Source organism: Oncorhynchus tshawytscha, linkage group LG18 (assembly GCF_018296145.1).
Source record: "Oncorhynchus tshawytscha isolate Ot180627B linkage group LG18, Otsh_v2.0, whole genome shotgun sequence".
NCBI lineage: Eukaryota > Metazoa > Chordata > Actinopteri > Salmoniformes > Salmonidae > Oncorhynchus > Oncorhynchus tshawytscha.
Window position 1 is genome coordinate 45,203,297 of NC_056446.1, and position 26,647 is coordinate 45,229,943.

The 26,647-nt window shown below is 43.4% G+C and overlaps 1 protein-coding gene across 1 annotated transcript in view; it reads right to left on the reverse strand.

The window, feature by feature from the left end:
* Window positions 1–26,647, reverse strand: part of LOC112239220 (runt-related transcription factor 2) — a 238,812-nt gene that overhangs the window by 53,071 nt on the left and 159,094 nt on the right. Inside the window, 3 exon segments of the mRNA XM_042300561.1 lie at window positions 3,585–3,709; window positions 14,776–14,840; window positions 17,056–17,318. Coding sequence (XP_042156495.1) covers window positions 3,585–3,709; window positions 14,776–14,840; window positions 17,056–17,318 — 453 coding nt within the window.

Here is a 26,647-nt window from a genome sequence, read left to right on the forward strand (position 1 = left end):
GTTTATCGTCGAATTTTTAACTTTTAAAAATGACGTTACGTTATGAAACGCTATTTTTTCCGTTTATAACACAGTCTTCATAGATCGATATCTAGGCTATATATGGACCGATTTAATCCAAAAAAGACCCAGTATTGATTATGGGACATCAAGGTGTGCCAAGAAAGAAGATGGTCAAAGGTAATTAATGTTTTATATTTTATTGTGCGGTTTGTGTAGCGCCGACTATGCTAATTATTTTGTTTACATCCCCTACGGGTCTTTTGGGGTGTTGCATGCTATCAGATAATAGCTTCTCATGCTTTCGCCGAAAAGCATTTTAAAAATCTGACTCGGTGGCTAGATTCACAACGACTGTAGCTTTATTTCAATACCAAGCATGTGTATTTTAATGAACGTTTGCGTTTTAACTAATACTATTAGCGTGTAGCGTAGTGCATTTGCATTTCCAGAGCTCTAGGTGGGACGTCTGCGTCTCAAGTAGGCTCAAGAGGTTTATTAATTAATGTCCTTGTTTGATGTTAGTTGACACAAGTATAGGCTGTTTTCGGTTTTCGTTTCGTTTATTGTTTGTAGTGTTCGTGTTTAGTCGTGTTTACGTTTGTTTAAATAAACATGGATCGCAATCGACACGCTGCAGTTTGGTCCGACTCTCCTTCATCACCACTAGAAAACCGTTACAGCAGGAGGTTAGGAAGTGCAGCTCAGTTTCCACCTCATTTTGTGGGCAGTGAGCACATAGCCTGTCTTCTCTTGAGAGCCATGTCTGCCTACGGCGGCCTTTCTCAATAGCAAGGCTATGCTCACTGAGTCTACATAGTCAAAGCTTTCCTTCATTTTGGGTCAGTCACGCGGTCAGGTATTTTGGTAACTCTTTCCAATGTGTCAAGTCATTATATTTTTGTTTTCTCATGATTGCTGTCCTGGGGCTCTGTAGGGTGTGTTTGTGTTTGTGAACAGAGCCCCAGGACCAGCTTGCTTAGGGGATTCTTCTCCAGGTTATCTCTCTGTTGGTGAAGGCTTTGTTATGGAAGGTTTGGGAATCACTTATTTTTAGGTGGTTGTAGAATTTAACAGCTCTTTCCTGGATTTTGATTATTAGCGGGTATTGGCCTAATTCTGCTCTGCATGCATTATTTGGATATTTTTTGCAGAATTCTTCAAGCAGAGTCTGAATTTGGTGTTTGTCCCATTTTGTGACCTCACAACCATGAAGGGCAATGGGTTCTATAACTGATTCAAGTATTTTTAGCCAGATCCTAATTGGGATGTTTTGATGGCATAGAAGGCCCTTCTTGCCTTGTCTCTCAGATCGTTCACAGCTTTGTGGAAGTTACCTGTGGCGCTGATGTTTATGCCGAGGTATGTATAGTTTTTTTGTGTGCTCTAGGGCAACAGTGTCTAGATGGAATTTGTATTTGTGGTCCTGGTGACTGGAACTTTTTTTGGAACACCATTATTTGTCTCTTACTGAGATTTACTGAGATTTACTGTCAGGGCCCAGGTCTGACAGAATCTGTGCATAAGATCTAGGTGCTGCTGTAGGCCCTCCTTGGTTGGTTACAAAGCACCAGACAGTCAGCAAAACAGTAGACATTTGACTTCAGATCCCAGTAGGGTAGCCGGGTGCTCAGATTCCCCCCCTCTGTCTGTCTGTCTGTCTGTCTGTGTGTCTGTGTGTCTGTGTGTCTGTGTGTCTGTGTGTCTGTCTGTCTCTGTCTCTCTCTCTCTCAATTACATTTACTGCTGAAGACTTTATTAACATGGCAAGTTAAATTACTTATATTGTCAAAGTATCTCTCTCTTGAGATACTTTGTGTTTATAGGCCTGGGTAACAGAGAGATGAAGAGGGGGAGAGAGGGAAGTTGTTTGTGATTTGATAGTGTTCATTGAGACGCCAGAGTCGAGAATAATGTTTTTATGAATAGGGAGGGAGGAGAGGAAAGCGAGGGAGGAGAGAACAGCTGCCTGCCAGACCAGTTGGCACTAGATGGAAATAGTAAAAAAAATATATACTCTTCAGTTGTTTTTATAAGCACCATTAAATAGAGCTGAGGCTAGCACTCTGCTACCCCGTCTACCCCGTCTACCCCCCACACACACACGCACACACACACACCATTTACCCCGTCTACCCCCCCACACACACACAACCTACCCCGTCTACCCCCCCCACACACACGCACACACACACACCATCTACCCCGTCTACCCCGTCTACCCCCACACACACACACCATCTACCCCGTCTACCCCCACACACACACGCACACACACACACCATCTACCCCGTCTACCCCCCCCACACACACACACACACACACACCATCTACCCCGTCTACCCCCCACACACACACACACACACACACACCATCTACCCCGTCTACCCCCCACACACACGCACACACACACACCACCTACCCCGTCTACCCCCCCACACACGAACACACACACACCATCTACCCCGTCTACCCCCCCACACACACACACACACGCACACACACACACCATCTACCCCGTCTACCCCCCCCACACACACACCATCTACCCCGTCTACCCCCCCACACACACACACCATCTACCCCGTCTACCCCCCCCACACACACACACCATCTACCCCGTCTACCCCCCACACACACACACACCATCTACCCTGTCTACCCCCCACCCCACACACACCATCTACCCCGTCTACCCCCCACACACACCATCTACCCCGTCTACCCCCCCACACACACGCACACCATCTACCCCGTCTACCCCCCCCACACACACACACCATCTACCCCGTCTACCCCCCACACACACCATCTACCCCGTCTACCCCCCCCACACACCATCTACCCCGTCTACCCCGTCTATCCCCCACACCATCTACCCCCCCCACACCATCTACCCCGTCTACCCCGTCTACCCCCCACACACCATCTACCCCTAAAGCCCAGCCTCTCTTACCATTACGTAGGAAGCAACATGATTTCTCAGAGCACGGTTTAATTAAAAACCTGTTGATTGGCTCTTTAGATAATCAGACCTGTTGATTGGCTCTTTAGATAATCAGACCTGTTTCTTGGCTCTTTAGATGATCAGACCTGTTGATTGACCCTTTCGATAATCCGACCTGTTGATTGGCTCTTCAGATAAGGGCTCCTGAGTGGCACAACGGTCTAAGGCACTGCATCTCAGTGCTAGAGGTGTCACCACAGACCCTGGTTTGATTCCAGGCTGTATCACAACCGGCTGTGAATGGGAGTCCCATAATTGGCCAGGCATCGTCAGGGTTTGGAGGCTGCCATTGTAAATAAGAATTTGTTCTTAACTGACTTGCCTCGTTAAATAAAATAAACAATCAGACCTATTACTTGGCTCTTTAGATAATCAGACCTGTTGATTGGCTCTTTAGATGATCAGTATTGTTGATTGGCTCTTTAGATAATCAGACCTGTTGATTGGCTCTTTAGATAATCACACCTGTTTCCTATAAACAAAAGCTCTGTTTGTGTTTGACTGGTTTTACTAGCTGTTACCATTCAGTCCAACAACACTTGACGTGCTGTGTGTGTGTGTGTGTGTGTGTACTCACTCCGAGGCTCGCGGGGTCCGTCCACGGTGACTTTAATGGCTCGATGGTATGTTGCTACTTGAGGAGGGTTGGTGAACACTGTGATGGTCAGCGTGAAGCTCTTTCCTGTGGGAACATCAGACACACTGAGTCAGAGGGGCCCAGGACAATCACCTGCATTCACTACTTAATTCACCACCATCTTGATTCAACAGTAAGTCTAGTTGGGAAGAGATTTTCGATGTACCGATTCCATGGCACATATTTATAAACTGTTAATAAACTGATACGCCAAACGACGGCAGAATCAAAACACTTTAAAAAATAAATATTATACAACATTTTTGTAACCAATAGAATGTTTGATATAGTGGGGATTACAACCCAGCAGATTTGGATGTGAAGAGACAGAATCATGTGTTGTTTTGGTACTTTCCATGTGTAGCTTGTTTTTGGTCACAAGTCCAGAAATGGCTACAGAACAGCAACATTTACTTGGAGTTGACTCTGCAAATAGCACTGCTGGGTGATCTGAAAAGTCAATCGATCAATAATATAATAATACTCTTAGCAAAAATGTTTATCTTTAATTTAACGGAGAGATCTGTAGAAACTATGAAAATAAAAAGGTTCAGAAACATCACAGCACAGTTGAAAAAATATGTGGCACATAAACTCCGTAAAAAAAAGAAATGTCCTCCCACTGTCAAATGTGTTTATTTTCAGCAACCTTCACATGTGTAAATATTTGTATGAACATAACAAGATTCAACAACTGAGACATAAACTGAACAAGTTCCACAGACATGTGACTAAATGAAATGGAATAATGTGTCCCTGAACAAAGGGGGGTCAAAATCAAAAGTAACAGTCAGTATCTGTTGTGGCCACCAGCTGCATTAAGTACTGCAGTGCATCTCCTCCTCATGGACTGCACCAGATTTACCAGTTCTTGCTGTGAGATGTTACCTCACTCTTCCACCAAGGCACCGGCAGTAAAGAGCACTTTTTGCCAGTCCTGTCTGGTCCAGCAACGTTGGGTTTGTGCCCATAGGCAACGTTGTTGCTGGTGATGTCTGGTGAGGACCTGCCTTACAACAGGCTCTCAGCCTTTTGCAAACAGTCTGACCACTGATGGAGGGATTGTGCCTTCCTGGTGTAACTCAGGCAGTTGATGTGGCCATCCTGTACCTGTCCTGCAGGTGTGATGTTTGGATGTACCGATCCTGTGCAGGTGTTGTTACACTTGGTCTGCCACTGCGAGGATGATCAGCTGTCCGTCCTGTCTCCCTGTAGCGCTGTCTTAGGCTTCTCACAGTACGGACGTTGCAATTTATTGCCCTGGCCACATCTGCAGTCCTCATGCCTCCTTGCAGCATGCCTAAGGCACGTTCACGCAGATGAGCAGGGACCCTGGGCATCATTCTTTTGATGTTTTTCAGGCAGTAGAAAGGCCTCTTTAGTGTCCTAAGTTTTCATAACTGTGACCTTAATTGCCTACCGTCTGTAATGTTAGTGTCTTAACGACCGTTCCACAGGTGCATGTTCATGAATTGTTTATGGTTCATTGAACAAGCATGGGAAACCATGTTAAAACCCTTTACAATGAAGATCTGTGAAGTTATTTGGATTTTTACTAATTATCTTTGAAAGACAGGGTCCTGAAAAAAGGACATACATTTTTTTTGCTGACTCAGGTAAAATATACTGTAAAATGTATTTAGCAGGTATAAACTGGAAGTAAAAGCCTACATGTTGTTGTCCATTAGTTTACTCCCATTAGGGGAGGGGTGGTAGAGTAATGGGGAAAATAACAAAATATATTTAATTAGTTTATTCTCATTAGGGGATGGCTGGTAGAGGTATGGGGAAAACAACAGAGTATATTTAATTAGTTTATTCTCATTAGGGGAGGGGTGGTAGAAGTATCTGTAAGGTCCCTCAGTAGAGCAGTGAATTTCAAACAGATTCAAACACAAAGAACAAGGAGGTTTTCCATTGACTCCCAAAGAAGGGCATCGATTGGTAGGTGGGTAAAAATATAAAAAGAGGACATTGAATTGAATCCCTTTGAGCATGGTGACATTATTCATTACACTTTGGATGGTGTATCAATACACCCAGTCACTACAAAGATACAGGCGTCCTTCCTAACTCAGTTGCCGGAGAGGAAGGAAACCGCTCATGGATTTCACCATGAGGCGAATGGTGACTTTAAAACAGTGATCAGAGAGAACTGAGGATGGATCAACAACATTGTAGTTACTCCACAATACTAATCTAAATGACAGAGTGAAAATAAGGAAGCCTGTACAGAATAAAAATATTCCAAAATGTCATCCTGTTTGCAACAAGGCAATAATGTAATACTGCAAAATATGTGGCAAAGCAATACATTTTTTGTACTGAATACAAATTGTTATGTTTGAGAAAAATCAAATTAAACACATTACTCAGTAAACACTTAATATTTTCAAGCATAGTTGTGGCTGCATCATGTTATGGGTATGCTTGTAATAGTCAAGGACTTGAGATTTTCAGGATAAAAAAGAAACAGAATGGAGCTATGCACAGGCAAAATCCTAGAGGAAAACCTGGTTGTCTGCTTTCCCCCAGGAGAATAACCCACCTTTCAGCCGGACAACAACCTAAAACACAAGGTCAAATCTACACTGGAGTTGCCTACCAAGATGACAGGGAATGTTCCTGAGTGGCCGAGTTACAGTTTTGACATTCTACATTCTACTAAAATCTATGGTAAGACCTGAAAATGGTTGTCTAGCAATGATCAACAACCAATTTGACAGAGCTTGAATTTTTTAAAAAAGAATAATGACCAAATGTTGCACAATCCAGGTGTGGAAAGCTCTTAGAGACTCACCCAGAAAGACTCACAGCTGTAATCGCTGCCAAAGGTGCTTCAGACTCATGGGTGTGAAGACTTAGGTAAATGAGATATTTCTGTATTTCATTATCAATAAGTTGTCTAAAAACATGTTTTCACTTTGTCATGATGAGGTGTGTAGATGGGCGAATTTTTTTAAACATTCAGAACATTGAAGCATTTTACCAGATATAGTAACATTGATATATAGATGTAGACCCTAACTGTGGCCGCTGTGGCCTAAATTCAGATAGATACAGTGCATTTGGAAAGTATTCAGACCCCTTAAATATTTCCACATTTTGTTGAGCCTTATACTAAAATTGATTAAATAGTTTGTTTTTCTCCTCATCAATCTACTCACAATACACCATAATGTCAAGCAAAAACGGATTTTTTGAACATTTTGAAAATGTATAAAAATATATATTTTGTTACATAAATATTCAGACCCTTTACTCAGTGCTTTGTTGAAGCACCTTTGGCAACAATAACAGACTCGAGTCTTCTTGGGTATGAAGCTAGAATGAAGCTAGCACACCTGTATTTGGTGAGTTTCTCCCATTCTTCTCTGTAGATCCTCTCAAGCTCTGTCAATTTGTGCTTTTCTTGCACAAAAATGTGCTTTTCTTTCAAAAACTAAGGACATTTCTAAGTGACTCCAATCTTTTGAACGGTAGTGTATGTGGTCAACAGTATGTGGTCAACAGGTCAACAGTATGTGATCAACAGGTCAACACAATGTGGTCGAAAGTATGTGGTCAACAGCTCATCACAGTATGTGGTCAACAGTATGTGGTCAACAGCATGTTGTCAACAGGTCAACAGTATTTGGTCAACAGTATGTTGTCAACAGCATGTGGTCAACAGCATGTGGTCAACAGCATGTGGTCAACAGCATGTGATCAACAGCATGTGGTCAACACTATGTGGTCAACAGCATGTGGTCAACAGCATGTGGTCAACAGTATGTGGTCAACAGCATGTGGTCAACAGCATGTGGTCAACAGTATGTGGTCAACAGGATGTGGTCAACAGCATGTGGTCAACAGTATGTGGTCAACAGTATGTGGTCAACAGCATGTGGTCAACAGCATGTCAACAGCATGTGGTCAACAGTATGTGGTCAACAGGTCAACAGTATGTGGTCAACATGTCCACAGTTTGTGTTCAACAGTATGTGGTCAACAGTATGTGGTCTACACTATGTGGTTAACAGCTTTGAGGTCAACAGCATGTGGTCAGTGAATGTGGTCAACAGCATGAAGTCAACAGAATGTGGTCAACAGCATGAGGTCAACAGTACGTGGTCAACAGAATGTGGTCAACAGCATGAAGTCAACAGTACGTGGTCAACAGCATGTGGTCAACACTATGTTGTCAACAGCTTTGCGGTCAACAGAAGGTGATCAACAGTATACTTTCAACAGGTTAATAGTATGTGGGCAACAGTATGTGGTCAACAGGTCAACAGTATGTGGTCAACAGTATGTGGTCAACGGTATGTGGTCAACAGCTTTGCGGTCAACGGTATGTGATCAACAGGTCAACACAATGTGGTCGAAAGTATGTGGTCAACTGCTCATCACAGCATGTGGTCAACAGTATGTGGTCAACAGCTCATCACAGTATGTTGTCAACAGTATATGGTTAACAGTATGTGGTCAACAGTATGTGATTAACAATAAGTGGTCAACAGGTAAACAGTATTTGGTCAACTGCATGTGGTCAACAGTATGTGGTCAACAGCATGTGGTCAACAGTATGTGGTCAACAGTATGTGGTCAACAGCATGTTGTCAACAGGTCAACAGTATTTTGTCAACAGCATGTGGTCAACAGTATGTGGTCAACAGCAAGTGGTCAACAGTATGTGGTCAACAGCATGTGGTCAACACTATGTGGTCAACAATATGTGGTCAACAGTATGTGGTCAACAGTATGTGGTCAACAGCATGTGGTCAACAGTATGTGATCAACAGCATGTGGTCAACAGTATGTGGTCAACAGCATGTGGTCAACAGTATGTGGTCAACAGTATGTGGTCAACAGCATGTGGTCAACAGTATGTGGTCAACAGCATGTGGTCAACAGTATGTGGTCAACAGTATGTGGTCAACAGCATGTGGTCAACAGTATGTGGTCTACAGGTCAACCGTTTGTGGTCAACAGTATGTTGTCAACAGCATGTGGTCAACAGCATGTGGTCAACAGCATGTGGTCAACAGCATGTGGTCTACAGGTCAACAGTATGTGGTCAACAGTACGTGGTCAACAGCATGAAGTCAACAGAATGTAGTCAACAGCATGAAGTCAACAGTACGTGGTCAACAGCATGTGGTCAACACTATGTTGTCAACAGCTTTGCGGTCAACAGAAGGTGATCAACAGTATACTTTCAACAGGTTAATAGTATGTGGTCAACAGTATGTGGTCAACAGGGCAACAGTATGTGGTCAACAGTATGTGGTCAACAATATATGGTCAACAGCTTTGCGGTCAACGGTATGTGGTCAACAGCATGTAGTCAACAGCATGTGATCAACAGGTCAACAGTATGTGGTCAACAGGTCAACAGTATGTGGTCAACAGCATGTGGTCAACAGTATGTGATCAACAGGTCAACACAATGTGGTCAACAGTATGTGGTCAACAGGTCAACAGTATGGGGTCAACAGGTCAACAGTATGTGGTCAACAGGTCAACAGTATTTGGTCAACAGGTCAACAATATGTGGTCAACAGTATATAGTCAAGACTATGTGGTCGACAGAACGTGGTCAACAGCTCATCACAGTATGTGGTCAACAGTATGTGGTCAACAGCATGTGGTCAACACTATGTGGTCAACAGGTCAACAGTATGTGGTCAACAGTATGTGGTTAAAATCTTTGCGGTCAACAGTATGTGGTCAACAGGTCAATACTATATTGTCAACAGTATATGGTCAACAGTATGTGGTCACATGTCAACAGTATGTGGTCACATATCAACAGTATGTGGTCAAAAGTATGTGGTCAACAGTATGTGGTCAACAGGTCAACAGTATATTTTCAACAGTATGTGGTCACATGTCAACAGTATGTGGTCAACCGTATGTGGTCAACAGTGTGTGGTCAACAGGTCAACAGTATGTGGTCTACAGGTCAATAGTAGGTGGTCCACAGGTCAATAGTACGTCGTCAACAGCATGTGGTCAACAGCATGTGGTCAACAGTATGTGGTCAACAGTATGTGGTCTACAAGACAACATTGTGGTCACATGTCAACAGTATGTGGTCAGCAGTTTGTGGTCAACAGGTCAACAGTATGTGGTCAACAGGTCAACAGTATGTGGTCAACAGTATGTGGTCAACAGGTCAACAGTATTTGGTCAACAGGTCAACAATATGTGGTCAACAGTATATAGTCAAGACTATGTGGTCGACAGAATGTGGTCAACAGCATGTGGTCAACATGTCAACAGTATTTGATCTACAGGTCAACAGTATGTGGTCAGCAGTTTGTGGTCAACAGGTCAACAGTATGTGGTCAACAGGTCAACAGTATGTGGTCAACAGTATGTGGTCAACAGGTCAACAGTATTTGGTCAACAGGTCAACAATATGTGGTCAACAGTATATAGTCAAGACTATGTGGTCGACAGAACGTGGTCAACAGCTCATCACAGTATGTGGTCAACAGTATGTGGTCAACAGCATGTGGTCAACACTATGTGGTCAACAGTTCAACAGTATATGGTCAACAGTATGTGGTCACATGTCAACAGTATGTGGTCACATATCAACAGTATGTGGTCAAAAGCATGTGGTCAACAGTATGTGGTCAACAGGTCAACAGTATATTTTCAACAGTATGTGGTCACATGTCAACAGTATGTGGTCAACCGTATGTGGTCAACAGTGTGTGGTCAACAGGTCAACAGTATGTGGTCTACAGGTCAATAGTAGGTGGTCTACAGGTCAATAGTACGTCGTCAACAGCATGTGGTCAACAGCATGTGGTCAACAGTATGTGGTCAACAGTATGTGGTCTACAAGACAACAGTGTGGTCACATGTCAACAGTATGTGGTCAGCAGTTTGTGGTCAACAGGTCAACAGTATGTGGTCAACAGGTCAACAGTATGTGGTCAACAGTATGTGGTCAACAGGTCAACAGTATTTGGTCAACAGGTCAACAATATGTGGTCAACAGTATATAGTCAAGACTATGTGGTCAACAGTATGTGGTCAACATGTCAACAGCATGTGGTCAACAGTATGTGGTCAAGTTTGTGGTCAGGTCAACAGTATGTGGTCAACAGCATGTGGTCAACAGTATGTGGTCAACAGTATGTGTCAACAGTATGTGGTCAACAGCATGTGGTCAACACTATGTGATCAACATGTCAACAGCATGTGGTCAACAGTATGTGGTCAACAGGTCAACAGTATGTGGTCAACAGTATGTGGTCCACACGTCAACAGTATGTGGTCAACACTATGTGGTTAAAATCTTTGCGGTCAACAGTATGTGGTCAACAGTTCAATAGTATATTGTCAACAGTATATGGTCACATGTCAACAGTATGTGGTCAACCGTATGTGGTCAACAGTGTGTGGTCAACAGGTCAACAGTATGTGGTCAACAGTATGTGGTCAACAGGTCAACAGTATTTGGTCAACAGGTCAACAATATGTGGTCAACAGTATATAGTCAAGACTATGTGGTCGACAGAACGTGGTCAACAGCTCATCACAGTATGTGGTCAACAGTATGTGGTCAACAGCATGTGGTCAACACTATGTGGTCAACAGGTCAACAGTATGTGGTCAACAGTTCAACAGAATGTGGTCAACAAAATGTGGTCAACAGTATGTGGTTAACAGTATGTGGTTAACAGTATGTGGTCAACATGTCAACAGTATTTGTTCAGCAGTATTTGGTCAACAAAATGTGGTCAACAGTATGTGGTCAACAGCATGTGGTCAACAGTATGTGATCAACATGTCAACAGTATGTGGTCAACAGGTCAACAGTATGTGGTCAACAGTATGTGGTCCACACGTCAACAGTATGTGGTCAACACTATGTGGTTAAAATCTTTGCGGTCAACAGTATGTGGTCAACAGTTCAATAGTATATTGTCAACAGTATATGGTCACATGTCAACAGTATGTGGTCAACCGTATGTGGTCAACAGTGTGTGGTCAACAGGTCAACAGTATGTGGTCTACAGGTCAATAGTATGTGGTCTACAGGTCAATAGTACGTCGTCAATAGTACGTCTTCAACAGCATGTGGTCAACAGCATGTGGTCAACAGTATGTGGTCTACAGGACAACAGTGTGGTCACATGTCAACAGTATGTGGTCAACAGTTTGTGGTCAACAGTATGTGGTCAACATGTCAACAGTACGTTGTCAATAGGTGAACAGTATGTGGTCAACAGTATGTGGTTAACAGGTCAACAGTTTGTGGTCAACAGACCAACAGTATGTGGTCAACAGATCAACAGTATGTGATCAACAGGTCAACACAATGTGGTCAACACAATGTGGTCAACAGGTCAACAGTATGTGGTCAACAGGTCAACAGTATGTGGTCAACAGTATGTGGTCAACAGTATATAGTCAAGACTATGTGGTTGACAGAATGTGGTCAACAGCATGTGGTCAACAGGTGAACAGTATTTGATCTATAGGTCAACAGCATGTGGTCGACAGAACGTGGTCAACAGCTCATCACAGTATGTGGTCAACAGTATGTGGTCAACAGCATGTGGTCAACACTATGTGGTCAACAGGTCAACAGTATGTGGTCAACAGTTCAACAGAATGTGGTCAACAGTATATAGTCAAGACTATGTGGTCGACAGAACGTGGTCAACAGCTCATCACAGTATGTGGTCAACAGTATGTGGTCAACATGTCAACAGTATGTGGTCAACAGTATGTGGTCAACAAAATGTGGTCAACAGTATGTGGTTAACAGTATGTGGTTAACAGTATGTGGTCAACATGTCAACAGTATTTGTTCAGCAGTATTTGGTCAACACAATGTGGTCAACAGTATGTGGTCAACAGTATGTGGTTAAAATCTTTGCGGTCAACAGTATGTGGTCAACAGGTCAATAGTATATTGTCAACAGTATATGGTCAACAGTATGTGGTCACATGTCAACAGTATGTGGTCACATATCAACAGTATGTGGTCAAAAGTATGTGGTCAACAGTATGTGGTCAACAGGTCAACAGTATATTTTCAACAGTATGTGGTCACATGTCAACAGTATGTGGTCAACAGGTCAACAGTATGTGGTCTACAGGTCAATAGTATGTGGTCTACAGGTCAATAGTATGTCGTCAACAGCATGTGGTCAACAGCATGTGGTCAACAGCATGTGGTCAACAGCATGTGGTCAACAGTATGTGGTCAACAGGACAACAGTATGTGGTCACATGTCAACAGTATGTGGTCAACATGTCAACAGTATGTGGTCAACAGTATGTGGTCAACAGGTCAACAGTATGTGGTCAACAGATCAACAGTATGTGGTCAACAGTATGTGGTCCACAGGATGTGGTCAACAGGTCAACAGTTTGTGGTCAACACATCAACAGTATGTGGTCAACATGTCAACAGTACATTGTCAATAGGTGAACAGTATGTGGTGAACAGTATGTGGTTAACAGGTCAACAGGTCAACAGTATGTGGTCAACAGGTCAACACTGTGGTCAACATGTCAACAGTATGTGGTCAACAGGTCAACAGTATGTGGTCAACAGGTCAACAGTATGTGGTCAACAGGTCAACACTGTGGTCAACATGTCAACAGTATGTGGTCAACAGGTCAACAGTATGTGGTCAACAGGTCAACAGTATGTGGTCAACAGGTCAACAGTATGTGGTCAACATGTCAACAGTATATGGTCAACAGGTCAACAGTATGTGGTCAACAGTATGTGGTCAACAGGTCAACAGCATGTGGTCAACAGGTCAACAATATGTGGTCAACAGTATGTGGTCAACATGTCAACAGTATGTGGTCCACACATCAACAGTATGTTGTCCACAGTATGTGGTTACAATATGCGGTCAAGAGTATGTTGTCCACAGTATGTGGTTACAATATGCGGTCAACAGTATGTGGTCAACAGGTCAATCGTATATTGTCAACAATATATGGTCAACAGTATCTGGTCACATGTCAACAGTATGTGGTCAACAGGTCAACAGTATGTGGTCAACTCGGTATGACCCTTGGGTATTCATGTACAGAACATCACCATAAGTCCAACAAAGGCTAAATAGTGGCTGCAACAAGGTATTTTCTAGCTTAAAATGAATCCAAAATTAAAGAAAAGCCCAGATTAATTTTAAGCTTTTTAGTGAGCTGTTGAACGTGGCTTGTTTTGCTGAATGACTATCTTAGGCAAACTAGGGGCTTGTTTTGCTGAGTGACTAGCTGAGGCAGACTAGGGGCTTGTTTTGCTGAGTGACTAGCTGAGGCAGACTAGGGGCTTGATTTGCTGAGTGACTATCTGAGGCAGACTAGGGGCTTGTTTTGCTGAGTGACTATCTGAGGCAGACTAGGGGCTTGTTTTGCTGAGTGACTATCTGAGGCAGACTAGGGGCTTGTTTTGCTGAGTGACTATCTGAGGCAGACTAGGGGCTTGTTTTGCTGAGTGACTATCTGAGGCAGACTAGGGGCTTGTTTTGCTGAGTGACTATCTGAGGCAGACTTAGGGGCTTGTTTTGCTGAGTGACTATCTGAGGCAGACTAGGGGCTTGTTTTGCTGAGTGACTATCTGAGGCAGACTAGGGGCTTGTTTTGCTGAGTGACTATCTGAGGCAGACTAGGGGCTTGTTTTGCTGAGTGACTATCTGAGGCAGACTAGGGGCTTGTTTTGCTGAGTAACTATCTGAGGCAGACTAGGGGCTTGTTTTGCTGAGTGACTATCTGAGGCAGACTAGGGGCTTGTTTTGCTGAGTGACTATCTGAGGCAGACAGGGAATTTTTTACTAGGATTAAATGTCCAGAATTGAGAAAAACTGGGTTTAAATGTATTTGGCTAAGGTGTATGTAAACTTCCGACTTCAACTGTACGTAGATATGAAGATAGAGACACTAACATGCGGCCTACATTCAGTTAGATATAGATCCAGATAGTATAGACACTGACCCCTTGTTTTGCTGCGGCCCATCTGAGGCGACAGGGGCTTGTTTTCTGAGTGACTATCTGAGCCACCTGGTTCTTTTGCATCACTATCCCGACTAGGGGCTTGTTTTGCTGAGCTATCTGGCAGACTAGGGGCTTGTTTTGCATGACTATCCCCGCCATCACCGGATTAAATGTCCAGAATTGAGAAAAACTGGGTCCCAATCAGTCACCTCTCCCAACCCCACAACCTGGAGAGGATTGGATGCTGGGATGTCATATATGACTAAGCACAGAACAGAGCCTCCACACAAAATGGTGCCTATCCTTCCTTTGATACCTTAGCCTGAAACTGAAACTAATCTGATACTGGGAGAAACTGAAACTAACCTGATACTGGGAGAAACTAAAACTAACCTGATACTGGGAGAAACTAAAACTAACCTGATACTGGGAGAAACTGAAACTAACCTGATACTAGGAGAAACTAAAACTAACCTGATACTGGGAGAAACTAAAACTAACCTGATACTGGGAGAAACTAAAACTAACCTGATACTAGGAGAAACTGAAACTAACCTGATACTGGGAGAAACTAAAAGAGGCAAAAATTGTATTTACACTATTACTATATTACATGTATATCACAATTCAGTTGTTTATTTTTTATTAACAGCCCAAGATAGTTTAAAGGACCTTTCAAATCCAATCTCATTTTATTTATCACAAGCACATAATACAACAGGTGTAAACTTTAACAGTGAAATGCTGACTGACAACCCTTTTCTCAACAATGCAGAGCTAAACAAGTGGGACATGTAATGATACTAGCCCATATAGTAGTAAATAGACTCGGTAGAAAGGTGGTTGGGCTGAGGATGAGGCCTTCTCACTGACACTATATTACAATGGTTCAGTTCTACATGGGATTAATCCTATTTTTTTAAATTATATATTTTTTTAAATAAAAAAATCTAAATCTCCTTTCAAACTTTTAATTTTTATTTTTTTATATATATATATACATGTCAATATGTTCTCCATCATGTCAGTGAGTAGGACGTTTGAACATTATAGTGTGTAAACCGAGATAGCTGGAGGCTAGCATCGGCTAGCTCTACCATCGGATTACAGGTGGATAAACATAATTACAGGTGGAACTACAGCCCGCCTGTAGTCTACAGGTAACAGCAATATTAATAATAAAACCATGTTAATGACCATGTTAATGACCATGGGGGAAATGAGAACGTATTGCCAACTCTAAAGAAATACTTAGAAACATGATCGTTTAATATACAGATGAATCTTCTATCAGTGTTAGTTATATTCATATCATTTTAAATGGTATTGGAACAACGTTCAGCAGGCTCCTTTGCGGTGATAAACCGCAAACAGGTATTCATTGGAAAAAAATAGAAAACGTCAGATGAAAATGATTTTATATAAAATGTATTTTGTGTATATTTTTTTTTACGCAGCAAAATTAAAGGATGAGTTACATGAGTTTGGTGTTCCCGGTAATGCTCTAGGCCTATATGTTAAATCAACATCCGTAATTAATGAATATATATTTACAAGGAACAGATGAAGTTGTATAATTGTGGGAAAAAAATCCAGGCCTAAATTGAAATATTTAGCAATATGTTTATCAAACGCATCTATTTTCGTGTTTATTTAGGACACCGTGTATATAACGGTAGCTGTATGCCTGCATTTCATTTTATGTAATTATGTTTTCGAATTTAATTACAATTAGGATGTGTAAAATGTGTAAAATGTCCCTCAATTTCGAAGTTAATTTGAGTGGTGAAAAATATAATTATTTCAGTAAGCGTGAGGTGTATATCATATCTAAAGGCGCTGTGATTAATAACACCAGTCTGTCTATCTGTCTGTCTCCCAACGGCTGAGACAATAACAGAGATGTGCCATGAACATTGGTTTTAAAATATGTAGTTGATGAAAGTTAACATACACAACATGTCTTCATTTCACGCCCCGCTGCTCCCAATTATCAGCTTTACACAATAATGCTTTGTTAATTATCAGCTTTACACAATAATGCTTTGTTAATTAAATCCTCTACGAAGCACGCGACTCTGTCTGCTCTGCTCTCCTCAATCCAAATCTGTTTAAATAAACCAGCCACATCTGCAGACCTGCTATAGCCAACACAAATATTATAGGAATAGGCCTAACACAAATTATTATTATAATTTGTAAAACTAATTTTATGGCAGAGCAATAGCCTACTATTTTATAAAACATAAACACATTAATTTTCCCGGCCCAAACCCCCCAGTACAGAAATTTAAAATGAGACGTTTTCTCCCAGTTGCTACGTAGGCCTACAACATATTTGAAGTTAAGTAGTGTAAAGGTTGTTTTACCCAGATATATTTAATATAAAATATAAATATGTATAAGGAGAGTGTATAAAGTTATAAAGATAATGTAATTTACCTTGAAGGCGACAGGCAGCGTCTTGTTGCAGCGCCAGTGAGACGGTAAAACCGAGCAGAGGAAGTTTGGGCTGTCAGTCCGGACCAGTTCCGCCGGGTGGTCCGCTATGATCTCCGCCATGCTCCGGTTCTCCTGCAGGCGCAGCCTTGGCACCGTGCTGTCTTGCTGCCCGGTCCCGGTCGGAGTGTTGAGCTCGTTCATCTTGGCCGGGACCGGCTGGAGGCTACCGGACGGCGGGCTAAACCTCCGCGTGGCGCTGGGATCTACGGGAATGCGCATTACAACAGACGAGGTTACAGCACAGCCTCTAGATACTGGAAAGAGTCAAGACCACACGCCAGTTCTCCTCTCCTCTCCTCCTTAGCGACTCAGCCAGTATGTCTGTCTGCTCGACGCAGTTGAGAAACTTCAGCTCTCGGGACGGAAAATGGGACTCGCTAAATTTCTCTCCACTGTAGAGTTCCCTGGGCGCCTCGGTGCCTCAAAATAAAACCGTCTCCAGCTACAAAACCACATCTGAACGGGCGAGTGGGATTTTTTTTTTTTAGGACATATTCATTGTTAAGTCCGCGTCAAAACACCAGACCGATTTCATCATGTGTGAATTTAATTAAGTCTGATACAAAAAAAAAATCCAAATAATCTATAATTAACCTACTAAAAGAAACAAAACACAAAACTCTCCTTCAGTAGTCAGCGGCTCCAGGTGCGTCTGCGGGTCTTTGTGCCAAATTGAAAAAGCCCTCGAGCCTGCGGGCGATTACATGTACAGAACACGTTCAAAGGCACGAGAATAAACGTGCGAAAACGGCTTTGAACAATCTTCTACAATGTTGTTTATTGCCAGTAGTATATATATATATTTCAACAAAATGTACATCAGCCAAATGTATTCCCAACCTAGCCCATGTAACACAATCTTTAATGCATTAATGTAGCCTATATGACAGGGTTAAACGGTGGTTGAATTAGATACAAGCTGTGAGTCGGTGAGATAAAGGGGAAAGTCGTGTCCATGTTTAGGTTTAGTAGCCATGATACCGTGCTGCGGAAAGGAGGCCGGGCTTCCCGGTGTTTAGGTTTAGTAGCCATGATACCGTGCTGCGGAAAGGAGGCCGGGCTTCCCGGTGTTTAGGTTTAGTAGCCATGATACCGTGCTGCGGAAAGGAGGCCGGGCTTCCCGGTGCCTCTTGCTGACGGTTTGTGGTTTATATAGGGTATCTATCCGGTGCCCGGCGCTTAACGTGCTGATGACACACCACGTGGTGTCTCCGGGACCTATTGGTGCCCTTCACCAACTACCAATGACCAATATGTTACCGGTTAGGTTACTAATGCTACAGAGGACATGCCGCTCTGATGACGGGTTTAATATTAAATACATATTATAGCCTACACGTGTAACCAGTGTAACAGTTTAATGAATATTGTTGTATGATTAAAAGCGTCATATAACAGTGCCTACACGCACACAAATACATACCGAGATGCATCCCCATACAGGCCAGGGCTTTTTAACTTTACAAATGAACATTGTGGCAGTCGGGTTGATTCCCTCTCGCTACAGTCCATCAGATCAGAGCAGGATAGTCTCCCCGCATGCCTTCTGTCGCTCAAACACGTGGCGAACGGTAAAACCATGACATTCACATTATCTGTGGTCTTCTGTCTCTATAAATGTGTCCCCTAATGTAGACTAGTCTCGTCGTTACAATGCTTTGTCCAGGACCAAATGAAGGGAAAAGCCGCGTCAGAACTCAGACTGGAAGTGAACATGCAGGGAGCGGTGAGCTACTGAGTCACCGGCGGGCTGGGGAGGGGAGGGGAGTCAGGTAGGAAACAGACAGACAGCTGGGGAGGGAGGGGAGTCAGGTAGGAAACAGACAGACAGCTGGGGAGGGGAGGGGAGTCAGGTAGGAAACAGACAGACAGCTGGGGAGGGGAGGGGAGTCAGGTAGGAAACAGACAGACAGCTGGGGAGGGGAGGGGAGTCAGGTAGGAAACAGACAGACAGCTGGGGAGGGGAGGGAGTCAGGTAGGAAACAGACAGACAGCTGGGGAGGGGAGGGGAGTCAGGTAGGAAACAGACAGACAGCTGGGGAGGGAGGGGAGTCAGGTAGGAAACAGACAGACAGCTGGGGAGGGAGGGAGTCAGGTAGGAAACAGACAGACAGCTGGGGAGGGGAGGGGAGTCAGGTAGGAAACAGACAGACAGCTGGGGAGGGGAGGGAGTCAGGTAGGAAACAGACAGACAGCTGGGGAGGGAGGGGAGTCAGGTAGGAAGCAGACAGACAGCTGGGGAGGGAGGGGAGTCAGGTAGGAAACAGACAGACAGCTGGGGAGGGGAGGGGAGTCAGGTAGGAAACAGACAGACAGCTGGGGAGGGGGGGGAGTCAGGTAGGAAACAGACAGACAGCTGGGGAGGGGAGTCAGGTAGGAAACAGACAGACAGCTGGGGAGGGAGGGGAGTCAGGTAGGAAACAGACAGACAGCTGGGGAGGGGAGTCAGGTAGGAAACAGACAGACAGCTGGGGAGGGAGGGGAGTCAGGTAGGAAACAGACAGACAGCTGGGGAGGGGAGGGGAGTCAGGTAGGAAACAGACAGACAGACAGCTGGGGAGGGGAGGGGAGTCAGGTAGGAAACAGACAGACAGACAGCTGGAAAGGGGAGTCAGGTAGGAAACAGACAGACAGACAGCTGGAAAGGGAGTCAGGTAGGAAACAGACAGACAGCTGGGGAGGGAGGGGTCAGGTAGAAAACAGACAGACAGCTGGGGAGGGGAGGGGATTCAGGTAGGAAACAGACAGACAGACAGCTGGAAAGGGGAGTCAGGTAGGAAACAGACAGACAGACAGCTGGAAAGGGGAGTCAGGTAGGAAACAGACAGACAGCTGGGGAGTTGGAGGGAATCAGGTAGGAAACAGACAGACAGCTGGGGAGGGAGGGAGTCAGGTAGGAAACAGACAGACAGACAGCTGGGGAGGGGAGGGAGTCAGGTAGGAAATAGACAGACAGCTGGGGAGGGGAGTCAGGTAGGAAACAGACAGACAGCTGGGGAGGGGAGTCAGGTAGGAAACAGACAGACAGCTGGGGAGGGGAGGGAGTCAGGTAGGAAACAGACAGACAGCTGGGGAGGGGAGGGGAGTCAGGTAGGAAACAGACAGACAGATAGCTGGGGAGTCAGGTAGGAAAACAGACAGACAGATAGCTGGGGAGTCAGGTAGGGAAACAGACAGACAGCTGGGGAGTCAAGTAGGGAAACAGACAGACAGCTGGGGAGTCAGGTAGGGAAACAGACAGACAGCTGGGGAGTCAGGTAGGAAACAGACAGACAGACAGCTGGGGAGTCAGGTAGGAAACAGACAGACAGCTGGGGAGGGAGTCAGGTAGGAAACAGACAGACAGACAGACAGCTGGGGAGGGGAGTCAGGTAAGAAACAGACAGACAGACAGCTGGGGAGTCAGGTAGGAAACAGACAGACAGACAGCTGGGGAGGGGAGTCAGGTAGGGAACAGACAGACAGACAGCTGGGGAGGGGAGTCAGGTAGGAAACAGACAGACAGACAGACAGCTGGGGAGGGTCAGGGAGGGAAACAGACAGACAGACAGCTGGGGAGTCAGGTAGGAAACAGACAGACAGCTGGGGAGTCAGGTAGGGGAACAGACAGACAGACAGACAGACAGCTGGGGAGTCAGGTAGTCAGGTAGGAAACAGACAGATAGACAGACAGCTGGGGAGTCAGGGAGGGAAACAGACAGACAGCTGGGGAGTCAGGGAGGGAAACATACAGACAGACAGCTGGGGAGTCAGGTAGGAAACAGACAGACAGACAGCTGGGGAGTCAGGTAGGGAACAGACAGACAGCTGGGGAGTCAGGTAGGGAAACAGACAGACAGCTGGGGAGTCAGGGAGGGAAACAGACAGACAGCTGGGGAGTCAGGGAGGAAACAGGCAAACAGACAGCTGGGGAGTCAGGTAGGGAAACAGACAGACAGACAGCTGGGGAGTCAGGTAGGAAACAGACAGACTGACAGCTGGGGAGTCAGGTAGGAAACAGACAGACAGACAGCTGGGGAGTCAGGTAGGAAGACAGACAGACTGACAGCTGGGCTGGGGAGTCAGGTAGGGAAACAGGCAGACAGACAGACAGCTGGGGAGTCAGGGAGGGAAACAGACAGACAGACAGCTGGGGAGTCAGGTAGGAAACAGACAGATAGACAGACAGCTGGGGAGTCAGGGAGGGAAACAGACAGACAGCTGGGGAGTCAGGGAGGGAAACAGACAGACAGACAGCTGGGGAGTCAGGTAGGAAACAGACAGACAGACAGCTGGGGAGTCAGGTAGGGAACAGACAGACAGCTGGGGAGTCAGGTAGGGAAACAGACAGACAGACAGCTGGGGAGTCAGGTAGGAAACAGACAGACAGCTGGGGAGTCAGGGAGGGAAACAGACAGACAGCTGGGGAGTCAGGGAGGAAACAGGCAGACAGACAGCTGGGGAGTCAGGTAGGGAAACAGACAGACAGACAGACAGCTGGGGAGTCAGGTAGGGAAACAGACAGACAGACAGCTGGGGATTCAGGTAGGAAACAGACAGACAGACAGCTGGGGAGTCAGGTAGGGAAACAGGCAGACAGACAGACAGCTGGGGAGTCAGGGAGGGAAACAGACAGACAGACAGCTGGGGAGTCAGGTAGGAAACAGACAGACAGCTGGGGAGTCAGGTAGGAAACAGACAGACAGACAGCTGGGGAGTCAGGTAGGGAAACAGGCAGACAGACAGACAGCTGGGGAGTCAGGGAGGGAAACAGACAGACAGACAGACAGCTGGGGAGTCAGGTAGGAAACAGACAGACAGCTGGGGAGTCAGGTAGGGAACAGACAGACAGACAGCTGGGGAGTCAGGTAGGGAAACAGGCAGACAGACAGACAGCTGGGGAGTCAGGTAGGGAAACAGGCAGACAGACAGACAGCTGGGGAGTCAGGCAGACAGACAGACAGCTGGGGAGTCAGGTAGGGAAACAGACAGACAGACCGACAGCTGGGGAGTCAGGTAGGAAACAGACAGATAGACAGACAGACAGCTGGGGAGTCAGGTAGGAAACAGACAGACAGCTGGGGAGTCAGGGAGGGAAACAGACAGACAGACAGCAGGGGAGTCAGGGAGGGAAACAGACAGACCGACAGCTGGGGAGTTTAGCTACACATGGGCACAGGGTAGAGCTGTTGTACAACACAGGTATAATTTACTGTAATAGGTATGATTCTACACTATAGTATTCGCTGTACTGTAGGCTACAGTAACGTTACACTCTTAGAAAAAAAGGGTTATTTGCGGATCTATATATAACCTTTTGGTTCTTTGGAAGAGATTAAAGAATCCTTTATATAAAACCTAATATATATATATATATATATATATATATTTATACTGTATATATATATATATATGCAGTGAAGGTTCTATCCATACCCCAGATTGGAATGGGGATTTTAGAGGTCAACATCTGACTAAAGCTAAATGAGTTAATTAATCAAACTGAAAATACAGCTAATGTTCCGTTTTCATTTGTTTTCGCTGTTTCCATTGACATGTACATCCATATTAATGATGCTCCTGTATGATTTTGTCTGTTCTAAAACATGGCTACTGACGTCCCGACGTGTTCGTTTTCTATGAGGAAGATCAACTGTATATATTGCAACGTTATTGTCCCCGAGGTCTGAATGGCAAACAGCAAGGTTCATACAAACGTGAGGTTGCAAACTAAATGCTAGAAGCTAAAGGAAATAATGGGTTTAATAAAACCATACACTCTTAGATGAAATGCTTTCTTCCAGTGCCCTTTGACCTTTCCCACATTTTGATGTTTTACATTCTGAATTTTAAAATGGGATAAATTGAGATTTCGGGTCACTGGTCTTTACATATTACCCATAATGCCATGCATTCTTTAGACATTTTTTACAAATGAATTAAAAATGAAAAGCTGAAATGTCTTAAGTCAATAAGTATTCAACTCTTTTGTTATGACCGGAATGAGGAGGAGGGAAAATGTGCCTAACCCATAAAAGCCTCATCTAAGCCCGAGGAGGGGGTGTAGTTCTACTAAACTATATGGAATTGTTTGAAGAAGGTCATACCAAGGATCATTTAGCTATTTGATTTGGAGTCTTAAAACTCGTTTCAGTATATAAAAAATGTTGATGAAAAATGATTTTTGGTCTTACTGCTATTAGCCCATAGAAACACATTGAAGAACAGATAGTCCTTACTGCTATTAGCCCATAGAAACACATTGATAACAGATAGTCCTTACTGCTATTAGAAACACATTGAATAACAGATAGTCCTTACTGCTATTAGAAAAACATTGAATAACAGATAGTCCTTACTGCTATTAGTCCATAGAAACACATTGAATAACAGATAGTCCTTACTGCTATTAGAAACACATTGATAACAGATAGTCCTTACTGCTATTAGAAACACATTGAATAACAGATAGTCCTTACTGCTATTAGCCCATAGAAACACATTGAATAACAGATAGTCCTTACTGCTAATAGAAACACATTGAATCACAGATAGTCCTTACTGCTATTAGTCCATAGAAACACATTGAATAACCTCATCATTAACCCCATCATTAACCTCATCATTAACCCCATCATTAACCCCATCAAATCACTCTTCGTATTTTCAAGCATGATTGTGGCTGAATCTTTGTTATAGGTATGCTTGTCGCCGTTAAGGACTAGGGAGTTTTTTTTAGAATCAAAATAAATGGAATAGAGTTAAGCACAGGCCAAACCCTAGAGGAATACCTGGTTCAGTCTGTTTTCCAACAGACACTGGGAGATTAGGTCACCTTTCAGCAGGACAATAACCTTAAACACAAGGGCAAATCTACACTGGAGTTGTTTACCAAGGACATTAAATGTTCCTCAGTGGCATATTTGCAGTTTTGACTTAAATCTTCCTGAAAATCTACGGCAAAATTTGAAAATGACTGTCTAGAAATGATCAACAACAAACTTGACAGAGCTTGAAGAAGTTTAAAAAGAATATTGTACAATCCAGGTTGCACATTTCTTAGAGATTTACCCAGAATGACTCACACGTTAAATCTCTGCTAAAGGTGATTCTAACACGTTTTGACTGAGGGGTGTGTCTACTTATGTAAATTAGATATTGCTGGAATTAATTTTCAATAAATTCGCAAACATTTCGTAAAAACATGTTTTCCCTTTGCCATTGTGTGTAGATTTAAAGAAAAATGTGTTTTTGTTGAATTCACGCTGTAACACAACAAAATGTGGAATACCGGTCAAGGGTCATGAATCCTTTCTGAAGTCAATTCCAAAACCAACTGCCAATCCTTTCCAGTTTGACAATGCAACTACGCAAGAGGACGGTGGTCGAACTTAAACCCGTTCATTTTTTGCATGTGTATAATTCAAATATATGATGCCAAAGTCAAGGCTAGATAAATAATGTTGGGATGTTACGAGAATTTGAGTACATGTGTACGCTAGCTAGCTAACTTAGGCTCCTTTAACTCACCACTTTACAAGCTAGCCAGCTAACTATTTCAAGTAAACAATATATGTTTTTAAATGGACTAAATATAGCTAAAGACCTTGACATTGGCAATTCGTCATTAGAGGACTTTCTGACTGAGTTAGTCAATCGTTACAGGACTTGTATTAACACACTGTATGTTTTTGTCAGTCTGAAACTACTTGAGGATCTCTCTTTCGGCCGCTGCTGATAACAACTGCATGTAAATGTGTTCTTCTACATCATAATAGTTATATTTCTGCAAAGCATTTTGTCTCCATTTTTTGGCACATGAACTCATGCTGATTTCTGAAGATAAACTCATGTTTTGCTCCTTTTGTCTTCGTCTTTGGAACCAGTAAATCAGGTGGCTAAGGAGTTGGATCTGTGGCCGAAAGGGGCCTTAACCCCACAGTGTGGGGGGTTATAAAGCTTGAACCTGTGTTTGCCTCAGCTGTATGTATGAGGTCTACAGTGTGGGGGTGTTGGGAACGGAGCAAAATACACATTTCTGTTGTTTACTGTAACTAATGGACAAAGTATATTGTATTGTATTGTAGTGTAGGGTATTGTGTTGTAGTATATTGTAGTGTAGTATATTGTATTGTAGTGTAGTGTATTGTATTGTATTGTAGTGTAGGGTATTGTGTTGTAGTATATTGTAGTGTAGTATATTGTATTGTAGTGTAGTATATTGTAGTGTAGTATATTGTATTGTAGTGTAGTGTAGTATATTGTAATGCAGTATATTGTAGTGTAGGGTATTGTAGTGCAGTATATTGTAGTGTAGGGTATTGTAGTGCAGTATATTGTAGTGTAGGGTATTGTAGTGCAGTATATTGTAGTGTAGGGTATTGTAGTGTAGTATATTGTAGTGTACGGTAGGGTATTGTAGTGCAGTATATTGTAGTGTAGGGTATTGTAGTGCAGTATATTGTAGTGTAGGGTATTGTAGTGCAGTATATTGTAGTGTACGGTAGGGTATTATGTTGTAGTATATTGTAGTGTAGTGTAGGGTATTGTAGTGCAGTATATTGTAGTGTAGTATATTGTATTGTAGTGTAGTGTAGGGTATTGTAGTGCAGTATATTGTAGTGTAGGGTATTGTATTGTAGTGTAGTATATTGTATGAAAAAATGACAGTAAAACTTTGATGGTGCTAAACAGGCCTGGCCGAGATGACATAATGTTAGGGTTGAATTTAGATAGAATGTTAAGGGGTGATATAGCCAAAATGTCAGGGGTTAATTTAGACAGAATGTTAAGGGTTAATATAGCCAAAATGTTAAGGGTTCATTTAGACAGAATGTTAGGGGTTAATGTAGCCAAAATGTTAAGGGTTCATTTAGACAGAATGTTGAGGTTAATTTAGGCAGAATGTTAAGGGTTAATATAGCCAAAATGTCAGGGGTTAATTTAGACAGAATGTTAAGGGTTAATTTAGACAGAATGTTGAGGTTAATTTAGACAGAATGTTAAGGGTTAATATAGCCAAAATGTCAGGGGTTAATTTAGACAGAATGTTAAGGGTTAATTTAGGCAGAATGTTGAGGTTAATTTAGACAGAATGTTAAGGGTTAATATAGCCAAAATGTCAGGGGTTAATTTAGACAGAATGTTAGGGGTTAATTTAGACAGAATGTTAAGGGTTAATTTAGACAGAATGTTGAGGTTAATTTAGACAGAATGTCAGGGGTTAATTTAGACAGAATGTCAGGGGTTAATTTAGACAGAATGTCAGGGGTTAATTTAGCAGAATCTTGAGGTTAATTTAGGCAGAATTTTGGGGTTAATTTAGACAGAATGTCAGGGGTTAATTTAGACAGAATGTTGAGGTTAATTTAGACAGAATGTCAGGGGTTAATTTAGACAGAATGTCAAGGGTTAATTTAGCAGAATCTTGAGGTTAATTTAGGCAGAATGTCAGGGGTTAATTTCGACAGAATGTCAGGGGTTAATTTAGACAGAAAGTCAGGGGTTCATTTAGACAGAACGTTGGGTTGAATTTAAACAGAAAGATTAGGGT